The 12,972-nt window shown below is 35.3% G+C and overlaps 1 protein-coding gene across 1 annotated transcript in view; it reads right to left on the bottom strand.

Moving 5' to 3' along the window:
- LOC107740560 (pleckstrin homology-like domain family A member 2) overlaps positions 1–451 on the bottom strand; it is a 3,229-nt gene extending 2,778 nt beyond the window's left edge. Inside the window, exon 1 of the mRNA XM_016553009.1 lies at positions 15–451. Within this exon, the coding sequence (XP_016408495.1) occupies positions 15–431 (417 nt within the window). The 5' untranslated portion in view covers positions 432–451. The remainder of the gene's footprint in view (positions 1–14) is intronic.
- Positions 452–12,972: the final 12,521 nt, after the last annotated feature.

Below are 12,972 nucleotides of genomic sequence, written 5' to 3'. Positions count from 1 at the left end.
GTGAAGTACACGAACTTCCCAGTGCGCTCCACACAGTCCACCTTCTTGATGGACTGCAGCTTGAGCTCTTTGCTCTTGTTCTTCTTCTGGTTGTCCGCGTAGATGTTCAGGCTGTCCGTGGTGAGGACGCAGGTCTTCCTCTTCCAGAGCTGGAGGAGGTTGTCGCTCCTCTTCTCCAGCTCGCCTTCCTTCAGGACGTGGGAGATCTCGGAGCCCGTCATTTTGGTGGCGCTTTTGGTAATGCTCGGGTTCTGAAAGAGAATACAAGAATACGAATGTCCCAGAGCTTCGTATAGTCTCCGCTGAAGTCGCCGACCGACGCTGGGCTTCTTCATGCGTGCGTAAAATCCAGGCAGACGCGAGTAAAATGCGGTGGAGACCGGTGCCGTCTTATAAGTGCGCCGCGTGCGCCCGTCCCTCAAGGACGTCATGACAACTGTTGCTGGACTGTATGAATGGAAGCGAGTGGGCGGCATTCCGGCACTACAGAAAACTTTATATCTCTAACATGTCCGAACTTAGATTCTCATACAACTCAAATGATTTATGTAGAATCCGAATCGATCCAGGCTAATACAGTATCATAAAACATAATAACATATTCGTGCGTTTGCATGTTTTTAAATACAATAAATAATCATTTACAATTAATTAATATAATTACACACACATGTTTAAATATATCATACATTTATTTTATTTTATTAAAACGCAAACAAGTGTCATACACATGAACTTCAGTCCCAGGATGAGGCTCATGAAGTTGGTCCGTTTACTTAATTACTTATTTTAAAATTGTGATGGTGTAACTATTGTTTAATGACTACAATATACTAATAAAGACAACACTTGTGCACAACCACAATGTGACATGAAAATATTGTGAAATATTTGTATTATTTTATTATAATATATTTATTACTATTTTATTCAAATTATTTTTGAATGAATTATTTTTAATAAAATAAATATAAAAAAATAAAAAATAAAATAAAGCATTGTAAATAAGTTCACAAAGTCACTTCTGCTACAAGGGACTTTCCACTCCTTCAAGAAACGGCTGGTTTTCTTTCAGAAATAACTGAGGATGTTCTGACAAAAGCCACAAAATATTATTATAACACTTTTGTAAACATTTAAATGCTGAAGTGCCCTATTAATTTTAAATTATAATGGTATAGTCAGTTGTTTAAGGAAAGTGCACAACCAAATTGTGATATAAAAATATTGTGGAAATATTATAAATCAATTAAATTAAATTAAAAAGTGATTTTAATAAAATCAGTACTTTTTTACTACATGGTATTTGTAAAGTATATATTAAAGAGTAAAATAGCATTTAAAAAAAAAGACAGACTATAAAATAGACATCATCATATGAAATATGTAAATATAAATATATAACAAATGTGACAGACAGACAAAGACAAGAAAGGGTCTTTTTATTTTTAATCTGACCACTTAAGTAGTTGGGAATTCAGAATGAATGTGTACAATTATACATAAATTTCATTAATTTCATTAATACAAATATTTAATGAATATATATAATATTACATTTTTAATGCCATATTTTGAATATACAGAATATACATATCAGAATTGGATGGATGGATGGATGGATTGGATAGATGATAGATTGGATGGATGGATGGATGGATGGATGATTGGATAGATGGTAGATTGGATGGATGGATTGGATAGATGGTAGATTGGATGGATGGATTGGATGTATGGATTGGATAGATGGTAGATTGGATGGATGGATTGGATGTATGGATTGGATAGATGATAGATTGGATGGATGGATGGATTGGATAGATGAGAGATTGGATGGATGGATGGATTGGATAGATTATAGATTGGATGGATGGATTGGATGGATGGATTGGATAGATGATAGATTGGATGGATGGATGGATGGGATTATAGATTATGATATATTGGATGGATGGATGGATTGGATAGATGATAGAATGGATAGATGATAGATTGGATGGATGGATGGATTGGATAGATGATAGAATGGATAGATGATATATTGGATGGATGGATGGATTGGATAGATTATAGATTGGATGGATGGATTGGATGGATGGATTGGGTACATGATAGATTGGATGGATGGATGGATTGGATAGATGATAGATTGGATGGATGGATGGATTGGATAGATTATAGATTGGATGGATGGATGGATTGGATAGATGATAGGATAGATTGGGATAGATGATAGATTGGATGGATGGATGGATTGGATAGATGAGAGATTGGATGGATGGATGGATTGGATAGATTATAGATTGGATGGATGGATGGATTGGATAGATGATAGAATGGATAGATGATATATTGGATGGATGGATGGATTGGATAGATTATAGATTGGATGGATGGATTGGATGGATGGATTGGATAGATGATAGATTGGATGGATGGATTGGATAGATGATAGATTGGATGGATGGATTGGATAGATGATAGATTGGATGGATGGATGGATTGGATAGATTATAGATTGGATGGTTGGATGGATTGGATAGATGATAGAATGGATAGATGATATATTGGATGGATGGATAGATTGGATGTATGGATTGGATAGATGAGAGATTGGATGGATGGATGTATGGCTTGGATAGATGAGAGATTGGATGGATGGATGGATGGATTGGATAGATGATAGAATGGATAGATGATATATTGGATGGATGGATGGATTGGATAGATGATAGAATGGATAGATGATATATTGGATGGATGGATGGATTGGATAGATTATAGATTGGATGGATGGATTGGATGGATGGATTGGGTACATGATAGATTGGATGGATGGATGGATTGGATAGATGATAGATTGGATGGATGGATGGATGGATGGATGGATGGATGGATGGATGGATGGATGGATGGATGGATGGATGGATGGATGGATGGATGGATGATAGATTGGATGGATGGATGGATGGATGGATGGATGGATTGGATAGATGATAGATTGGATAGATAGATAGATAGATAGATAGATAGATAGATAGATAGAGACCGTGTCATGACCTGATTTCAATAACGGCTCACTTTCTCAGAAGATTTTAGTTTTGCTTTTATTCACGTCTCATGTACAGTATGTGGGTGTACAGTAAGTATTGCTTCATATTATGATGGTTATAAAGATGTATAATATGAGCTTACATGTGTATGGAGAGGATTTATGGGCATGATACATTATGAGCTTTTACAACTATTTCTCAAACACAGAGTTGAGTAACATATTAATGAAGTAATATGAAGTGGGAGTAATGAAGTAATTTTGAAGTAAAATGAAGTAATTTTCTTCCCTACATTTGGTCTTTGAAAACAACAGTGCCAAAATCCAGACTGGTGTAATGAACTGAGAGTATCATAAATCCTATCAAACATACTTTGATGAGCCATCTTACCCTTTCCTTTCATTTCCACTCCTCAGTGGGCTGTTTTATGGTTACTGCAGGGTGTGTGTGTGTGTGTGTGTGTGTGTGTGTGTGTGTGTGTGTGCAGCGTCATGAAGAGACGAGGCATGTCTGCCGGATGACTCACATCAGTCCCGTTGAATCCTGAGGGAGGAGTCCTGCCAAAAAAGGAGTGCTGGGATTTTGCCACCTCATTCTAGCTCTGGCCAGAGGTCACTTCTGATCCCATCTCAGCTATATCATAACTGATTTAGGATCAGAGGAAAGTGTATTCTTTAGCGTATTCTGCCTTTTTTCTGGTTTATTTTCTAAGCTCATATTCCCATTAAGGCGTTTTGGTTCTAGAGCCCAATATGGGTGCCGGTGGGTGTATTTTGATTTTAGGCAGTGACCTCATTATCTGTGGGAAGTCGTATCAAGGTTTTGGGACATCAGAGGGATGAGGGTTGGGATCTGAGAAAGGAAGTTTAGACTGGTTTTGCAGAAATATGTTTCAGCAAGTCGGATTTTTCTGGTAATTTCCAAACGAATGAGTGAGGGACTTTTGTTTTGTGGCCTTTTAGAATGATTTGGACTTTATATAGAATCTGGTTTAACTAATCAAGTCAGTTCAAGCCCAGTTCATGGCTGCCCTGTTTATGAATAACTACATACATACTGATTCATACTGTAATGAGTCTCCACCTTCACTTCACAAAAGCTGAACACAAGTTCAGTTTAATAGATCAAGCAGCTGTTGCATAACTGTGTCACCGCATATAGTGTGAAAAAAAAGATTCTAGATTAGTATAAAATGCAGAACATGAAATCTTTAGAAAATCATTAGGAAAAAAAATCATTTTGATTCAAATTGTCTATTCTATGAATAGACATTATCATGTTAAATATGTATAAATTTGTAACAAATCTGAAATAGACAGAACACTAAAATATAAAATATTTAATATATAATTTAAAATACTTAAATATAAAAATATGTACAATTATACATATTTAAAATATTTACAAGTTAATCATTATTTAAAAATTTTCTATCATATAAATAAACAAAGTTTGGTTGAGCAGTTTTTATTATATATTGTTATATAATATACTATTAAAACTGTTTTTGTTCATTGAAATAAAGAGAAGATAGATAGATAGATAGATAGATAGATAGATAGAATTTTTGTAAGCGAATACAATTAGAATTCTAATTTTAGAATATGCCAGTGAAACCTCTTTAGGAAATGAGCTGGCCAAGCTGAATGAAGTGAGAGTAGGTTGAACAGAGTGGTGAGATGGTATTATTTCTGATGCAGTGAAAGGCTGAGCAACACAGTGCCACAACAACACTGCAGCTGTCACCTGACGCTTCTCAAGCAGGATTCCTCGCCTGTCAAAGCCCTATCTCTGTCGAGAGCTCTCCTCTCCAATTGTTTGGGACAACTATTTTTGGCATCTTGATCTCCAAGCTTGATCTCTCACAAAAAAGCTTCAGCTCTTTCCTCACACTCATAAACGTATGTAGCCCTCCTGGCCGGAACGTACAGCTTTGAGTCCCCATAGTTATTTGAAGCATTGTTCAGATAAGCCAGGTCTGACGAGGCCAGAGCAAGTGCTACCGTATCGTGGGAAAAAGAACAAATGGCGCAAATGTCCAAGAGAGGCATGAGAAACTATTGTGAAACAATGCACAGGGATGAGAAGTGCTGACACATACCTGTACAAGTCAAGAAGCCAAGTGCCATAACAAAGCCTGATAGCTCTTAATATAAACTTAATTCCATACAGGACTCCATAAACAAGCCATTGGGTGACCGTAAAAAATCCAGAAAAATGCCTGAATAAATGATAATAGCACTTTTGACAAAGCTGTACATTGTTAAGGAGGATTTCATTGGTTGGACCTACTGAACAAATGCAGATATGCCCTTTATAGCTCTAATTTGTGAATGAACTGAACAAATGAGGCATCTCGTTCATGAACAAGAATCTACTAGCCGACTGAATGAGAGTTGTTTGTTTAGCTTGGCGTGTGAGTCAGTCTCACTATTTAAATGATGTAAGAACATTATTGAAATCAGTTAATGATGTCTTTTTTTTTGGTTGATAAAGTTATAAATAGTTGACTAAATGGAGAAAAGTGAAACATCTGCTTTGTCCTTTTTGGTGAGTGGTTCAATGATTCAATGACTCACTCAAAAAAAAGTCACTTGTCGCCACCTACTGGCCAACTATGATTTAACCTGCATAAAGAGTCGCTGAATGAATCCGTGTGAACTAATATTTTTAGTAAATGGATTCAGAAGTTGCTGGAATTAATTGAAATCCCCACGAATAATACTAAAGGAACAGTCTATTGTCAATAGTGTTGCAATGTCACAGCTCGAAATCAAAATCTTTCAGATTTCAGATGCTAAAGATAAAGGTGCATTAACTGCAGGCCTCCGCACCTTGAGTTCTCTCCAGCGCTGGAAAGCTGATCACGTTTTCCTCTTTTGTTTTTTATCCGTCCATCTCTATCTTTCTGTCGCTCGGCTCGGCTAATGTCCGTCCCATGCACTGAACGCGCTCTCCTCCACATCACGAGTAGACACGCCCCTTATTGCTGATTGGCTACAAGTTTGTTTTGCGATTCGGCCCGAATCAGTTTTCTAAAGTGTTTTTGAAAAATCACTTACTCTGCCTTTAAAGGGCAGCCTAAAAACTTGCTGCTCAACATGCTTTTATTACTAAATGGTTATTTATAAGACTGATTCATTTAAACTTGTTAATATTTTAAAATGTGAATTTCAAAACAGAACCTCTTCTCTTTGGAGGGAAAAAAAAACTTGCTGCCTTTTTCTTGTCAATCTGGATATTTAATCCACTACACTAATACCACCTCAAACTTGCATCTATGTATGCATGTGCTATATTGTTATTGCAAAACCAGTTCAATAAGAAAACATTAACACAAAATGCAGAGTAAAAAAAAAGGATTGTCTCCGTTTGCAACCAAGCATTACACCTACTTAACATGCTTAAAGACTGCTCAAAGACTCAAGCATGAATCAGATAAAGTCTGCTACACCCTCCACACAAATCCCATTCATTTCATTCACGCTCACTGTAACATTCAGAAAGATTTAAGTGGGTGTATCGCAGTGTCCTGTGCAAAATATGACTATAATATACCTTGCATAGACTTTAATACTGTAGCATTAAAATCGATAAGAGAACTGATCATTGGCATTCAAAAAATCATTTGATTGCTTCAATTCACACTGACAACATACAATGTTTAGGTGCAATGTCTCGCTCAATATCTCAGTTTTACTTTTTCACAATCCAAAGCAAGCTTAACTTTCTTCGCATCTCGCATAGCGAAGAGCAGTGACATTGCAGAATGGTTACAGAAACATTAATTGGTGAAAGGATCTGAGCTGGGCCCATTTTCATTTTATTCCCAGGCGAGAGTGATTTATGTAGTTACTTATGGAAGACACTTAATCACTGGTTAAGCCTAGAAGGCCTGTTCCTCGAGTTGTATTGTAAGTTGCTTTGTATAGAACGTGTCAGGCAAGTAATACTTCACTATTGTTTCAGTATGAGCATATAATAAGCCCTGACACATTCATGAATGAGCTAACATGACCAACTGACTCAATATTTATATCTAAGATTATCGCTGTGCAAGTCACTCTAGCTTCAGTGATTATTCATGAAGTGTGTGCAGATATTACGTAAGTCTAATAAATTATATTTGTCTTTCTAATCTATTTAAGAAAAAAAGAGATTTATTAACTAAAGGTATGATTCACCCCCAAAAAAGTATGGTTATCATTTACTCACTATCATTTCGTTCCAAACCAGCACGATTTTTTTGTTTTCCTTTTTCTTCTACAGAACACAAAAGTAGATATTTCAAAGAATGTTTCTGCTGTTTTAGTCCATACAATTAAAGTCAATGTGCATGAAAACAACAGGACTAGAGATGTATGATATTGGAAAAAAAATCCTGACATTGTGATGTTTTTTTTGTTTGTTTGTTTTTTTTGCGATATACGGTAAATCCTGATAAAAAAAAAATACAGGAATTTTCTCTACACAGTAAAAAATTACGTTTTTGAAGTTGCAAACAAAACATTATTATTAGTATGTTTGTGACAAAATACTATTAAAGTTTTTACTACTTCAAAATTTAATGATTAATTCAATGTGATACTTGCTGTAGGTTAAATTTTTTAATTTACTAAATTTACTAGATATTAGAAAATTTTTCAATTTACTAGAAATTTCTAAGTAAAAATTGTTCCTACACTATTTTTTTACAGTGTAGAGTACTTAAAGAGCTATATTTACAAATTATTGATCATTGAAGAGTTAGTTAATCTCTGTAGAAAACAAAAGCTGAAAAATTACTTTTTACTCTGAACACTTTTTTTTTTTTGTCTGAACCATCCTTTTAAGGCTGAACAATTAGTAAAAACTTGTACATTTTCACACGTGGGTATGCTCTTTACAAGAACCAACTTAAACCTTTCAGTAACCATAATTATTGTGATTAACACTGAATAAAAATATGAAACAAAATAAGAAATATATTGCAACAATATACTATCGTACTGTAAAATGAATATTTAGTACACATTTTACATTACAGCTATAAAATTGCAATACTATTATTTACATCTTCATTTCTTAATTTTAAAAGGTTTAAAATGGATTTAAAAAACCATTGGTCTTTTAATTTGGCAGCAAATAAATAAATGCGCTGCAGGTTTCTAAGTGAAGTGTATCACTGTGTTCATTTACACACTGATGATGCAGTATTTCAAAGTCTTAGAGTGGCTTGGTTCATTTACAGTAAACCAAGATGCAGAAATAACATAGCTGCACATGTGTAGATGAACAGTGTCATGCTTCACTCTGTAACCTGTAGTGCTTATATTTATCTATAATACAGCCATTCATGATTTGATAATTGCACTAAACCATATTGTGATACCAATTTTATTTCTACATATTGTGCAGCCCCTGCACTGGACACTATTGACCTTCATTGTACATTCTTAAAATAAAGGTTCCAAAAGGGGTTTTCACAGCGATGACACAGAAGAACCATTTTTGGTTCACTAAAGAACCTTTTGTGGAATGGAAAGATTCCATGGATGTTAAAGATTCTTCAACAACAGATGCCAATAAAGAACCTTTATTAAGAGTGTATGGAGAAAAAAGCCTAAATTTGCCTCTATAGACAACACATTGTAAATTGTGGTAATCAATCTCAATATGTCATGGAGCAAGGGGCCCTTCTTCAGCGCTGGGGCCCTGGGCTTAATCCCAGGTAAGCCTGTGCATTAATGTAGCCCTGGATGGAGACCAAAAAGCACTAGAAATAATCAGACAGTGTTTTGTTGTGTTTAAATCTGTGGGAACATACTCTACACAGTAGTAATGTATTTTTATACCCAGTGACGGTAACTGTCAGCAGAGATAAAAGCGCATCATCCACAGCAGCTGTGTGCGGTAATATGGTGGGATGAGGTTTTACATAAACTACCAAATGGAGACAATATGAATAACTGGTACATCGTTTTCCATAACAGAGATCTTAATGGCACTTCTTCATTGCTTTCAGTATTACAGTGCAGTCATTTAGTGCAGTTGGAGATACGGCGCCTTCTTGCATTATCAGACATCTACATGCTACAATAAAGCACTTATTTTAGGGCCGCCCAGACCGAGACAGAACACAAATCTCTCTGTTGAGCTCTTAGTGGTGGTTGTTTCCACTGTGGGACATTAAAGGACCTCACACAAGAGTTTCTGTGGTTCCAGTGAGGGCTGGTCAAGCAAACCGGGCAGCCATAAAAGGCAAAGGCAGTATGACTGCAAGGGCAGCTGGGGAAGAACGTAAGGTCACTGTCAAGTGTGACTTGAGGGAAGGGTTTAAGACTTGAAGATTTGAAGCTCTTGAGTTTTGATGTGAAGTGGTGTTAATCCACTGAGGACAAACACATACAACTCAAAGATAAACAGAAGGCATTCTGGGTCTTGATAAAGCAAAGGGTTCAAAATTTCATGAATAGGGCATACATTGGAGTTCCATTACTTTAAAGTAATACAAAAACACAAATCAGTGATATTTAAAGTGACATTTAACCCTAAGTATTAAATGTTAGACAATTAATCTAACCTAAACTTAATGTTGTATGAAAACATTATCACATAACCATGTTAAAATTCAACCGTGTTACTTCATGATCCCCCCCCCCTTAAAATAAGAATAATTATGTAAAATTGGGACACCCAAGAAGTAACATAATTTTGGATAAATAATTATCTTACATAAAAAATAAAATAAATAATACAAATAAAAAAAACATCGCTTCAAAAAGCGGCAACAACAATACAACAGTGTTAAAATCAACCCTGTTACCACGTGATTTTCACCCTAATTGCATAAAATTCTAACACCCAAAAAGTAACAATTTTGGATAAAGTAACAATGAACACAGTATGAAAACTGACTGTAATCATATAACAGTATTAAATTCAACCCAGTTGCTGCATAATTTAGCTACTTAATAAACATTGATCATTCCATAAAACTGTGACACCTAGGAAGTAACATAATTTCCATAAACAATTGTCTAGCACAAAATTACCATAGCATGTAAAAGTGTCTACAATAATATAACAATGCTAAAATCAACCCTGATACCACATGAACTTCCCCCAGTTGCATACATTTTGGACACCCATTAAGTAACATCATTTGGATATGAAATGATCTTGTATACATTGCCATAGCATCTAATTGTGGCAGCAACGATAAAAGTGCTTAAATCAACCTTGTTACCATATGAATTTCATAAAATTGTAACACCAAGAAAGTAACATAATTTGGATAAACAATTATTTAACATAACAATGAACACATCATGAAAACTGGCTTTAACATAACATTTACATAGCATGTAAAGTGGCAACAGTATGACAATATTAAAATCAACCCTGTTAATGAATTAATTTTTCCCTCTAATTCTGTAAAATTATGAGACCCAGAAAGTAACATATTTTGGATAAATACTTATTTTATTTTATTTTATTTTAAAACAACAACAAATACAGCATGTAAAGTCACTTTAATCAAATAACAGAATTAAAATCAACCCTGTTACAGAATGAGTTTTACACCTATTAAAGTAGATAATTCCATAAAATGAACTATACCTAGTAAGTAACATAATTTGGACCCCTTCTACAGCATGAGAAGAAGCCAGTCACATAAGCAGAAAAATCTTATGAAAATTCTTAATGTTCAGGCATTCAACCCTGTTACCAAAGTTATTGTAAGACAAATGACCAAAGAAATATTTTTCTTCAATTTATAGGAAACTTAATCAATTTTGTCACAAACAAAAAGCCCTTTCTGACAGCCTAATATAGACCGAATCTTCAACACTATTACCCATTATGACATTTATCCATTATGACATTTTAGCCTTTATGTATAGAAAAATCACACAAAACAAGGTTTTAAACCAATGTTTCACAATTTTGTAACAGGATTGTAAAAGGGCAACCCCAAATAATAAACCGAAAACAAAACTGATCAAATATACTCAGATAATATTTATTCTGCCTTTCTGAAGTATAGATAAACACTTTCTGAAGGCACCTCCTTGTACTGACATGTTATATCACATTATTTAAGATATTATGTCCCATTTTGTACCCTATTTGTGGAAAGTGCCAGTACAGTGAAAGTGACATTATAATTTGAGAGAAATTGAGAGGGTGAGAAAAGAGTGTTTACATGTATGTGACGAGAGGGAGTCGAGACCACAATGGACGTGATATTTGAAACTGTGGGGGTGTTGGAGCTTTCTCCAAGACCGCAGAACACACTGAATAACAGATTCTTCATTCTGTCTTTATATGAAATTGTCCAATCTGTTACAATACATTTATAGCTATAAAAATGGAGGAAAGGTATGTTTAGTGTAATGCAAAGTACTACTTCCTTGAGTTTTTGCTGTTGTATGCTAAAAGCCCATACAAACCATAAAATGCTGTCATATGCAACCAGTCACAAATTGTTCCTCCACAAAGCAATTCATCATTATTCCGCCCATAAAAGTGCAATATGCAATTTTTGTTGTTGAAAAATATCTCTGTAGTGTTACAGAGATAAAAATGAATAGTAGTCGATTAGTCATGTGACCTCAAGATGGCCACCACCACGAGGGTGGACCACCCTTACGAAAAATAAAACAGCTTTTAGCTTCCCGAAAGGACTTGAATCTCCATCACATGTGGGTTTACATCTTTTAATTACATTTGTAAAAGTATTATAAATTTTTTTAGATGCAACATTTTTTTGTGTGCATTCTTATCTTATGTTTGCATATCACACCGTGAGAAGTTTTTGCAACTTTTCATGCCCTTGATCATCACAAAACCAGAATGGCAATTATGTCATTCCAACCGTGCCATGGTGATAAAAAAAGCAGGAGACAAATTCTGCTCATTCCACTCTGAAGTATAACAAGATTTCAAGATAATTTTGAACAACATCTCCGAACTGCCAGAAGAAACCAGAGCGAGAGTTGCGAAAGTATGAATGATCCCACACAGAACCAATCCAACTTTATGGGTTCTAAACCAGCAGATTACACACTTGAGAAAGTACTAAGAGAATGCCAGCAAGTATTTCACACAAAGCAGCCTCACATTGGTGAAGCAGTCTCAGTGTTGAGATTCCTCACATAGCTGACGCTTTCTGGAATCCGTTTTGGTGGGGATCGGTTTCCCGCTCTAATTTCCACCTAATTACGCTCACAGAATAATTATAGCCTTCCACGGTCATTTCAAGCATTATATTTCTCTTAAATAGGTGTAAAATGAGCTTAATGAGGTGTGCAGAATAGAAATGTCATGTTCAACAGAACATCTAGATGTTTTTACATGTTCTGAATGAAATGTGAACTGCGTTTACCTGTGCAAAACCCAGCGCCATCATGCTAAGGTGTTGTAGGTGGTTGTCAAAGCATTGATATTTGGTTGCTACGGCATTCTGGGTGATTTTAAATGTGGCTATGTAATTGCTAGGGGGTTCAGGGTGATTGCTTACTGACAGCCTACCTGCAGGTTTCTGAGATACAGTGCCTTGCGAAAGTATTCATACCCCATTCATTTTTTTCAATTTTTGTTATGTTGCTGCCTTATGTTAAACTGCTTTAAATTACTTTTTTTCCACATCAATCTACACTCCATACACCATACTGACAAAGCAAAAACAGAATTGTCACAACTTCGTAAATTTATTAAAAATAAAAAAAAACTGAAATACGTACATTGCATAAGTATTCGTACCCTTAACTAAATATTTCGCTGAAGAACCTTTACAGTCTTGTCTTTTTTGTTTAATGCGACAAGCTTTGATCATCATCATTTGGCAATTATCTGCCATTCTTCACCTCACCTGTTCACCTCTCAAGCTCTGTCAGGTTGGATGGGGGCAGATGCACATTTTCAAGTTTCTCCA

The sequence above is a fragment of the Sinocyclocheilus rhinocerous genome, unplaced genomic scaffold (assembly GCF_001515625.1).
Source record: "Sinocyclocheilus rhinocerous isolate Xijiao unplaced genomic scaffold, SAMN03320098_v1.1 scaffold2660, whole genome shotgun sequence".
In the NCBI taxonomy this organism is placed as follows: domain Eukaryota; kingdom Metazoa; phylum Chordata; class Actinopteri; order Cypriniformes; family Cyprinidae; genus Sinocyclocheilus; species Sinocyclocheilus rhinocerous.
Note: the sequence above shows the minus strand (reverse complement) of the source record. Positions and strands in the feature narration are given on the sequence as shown.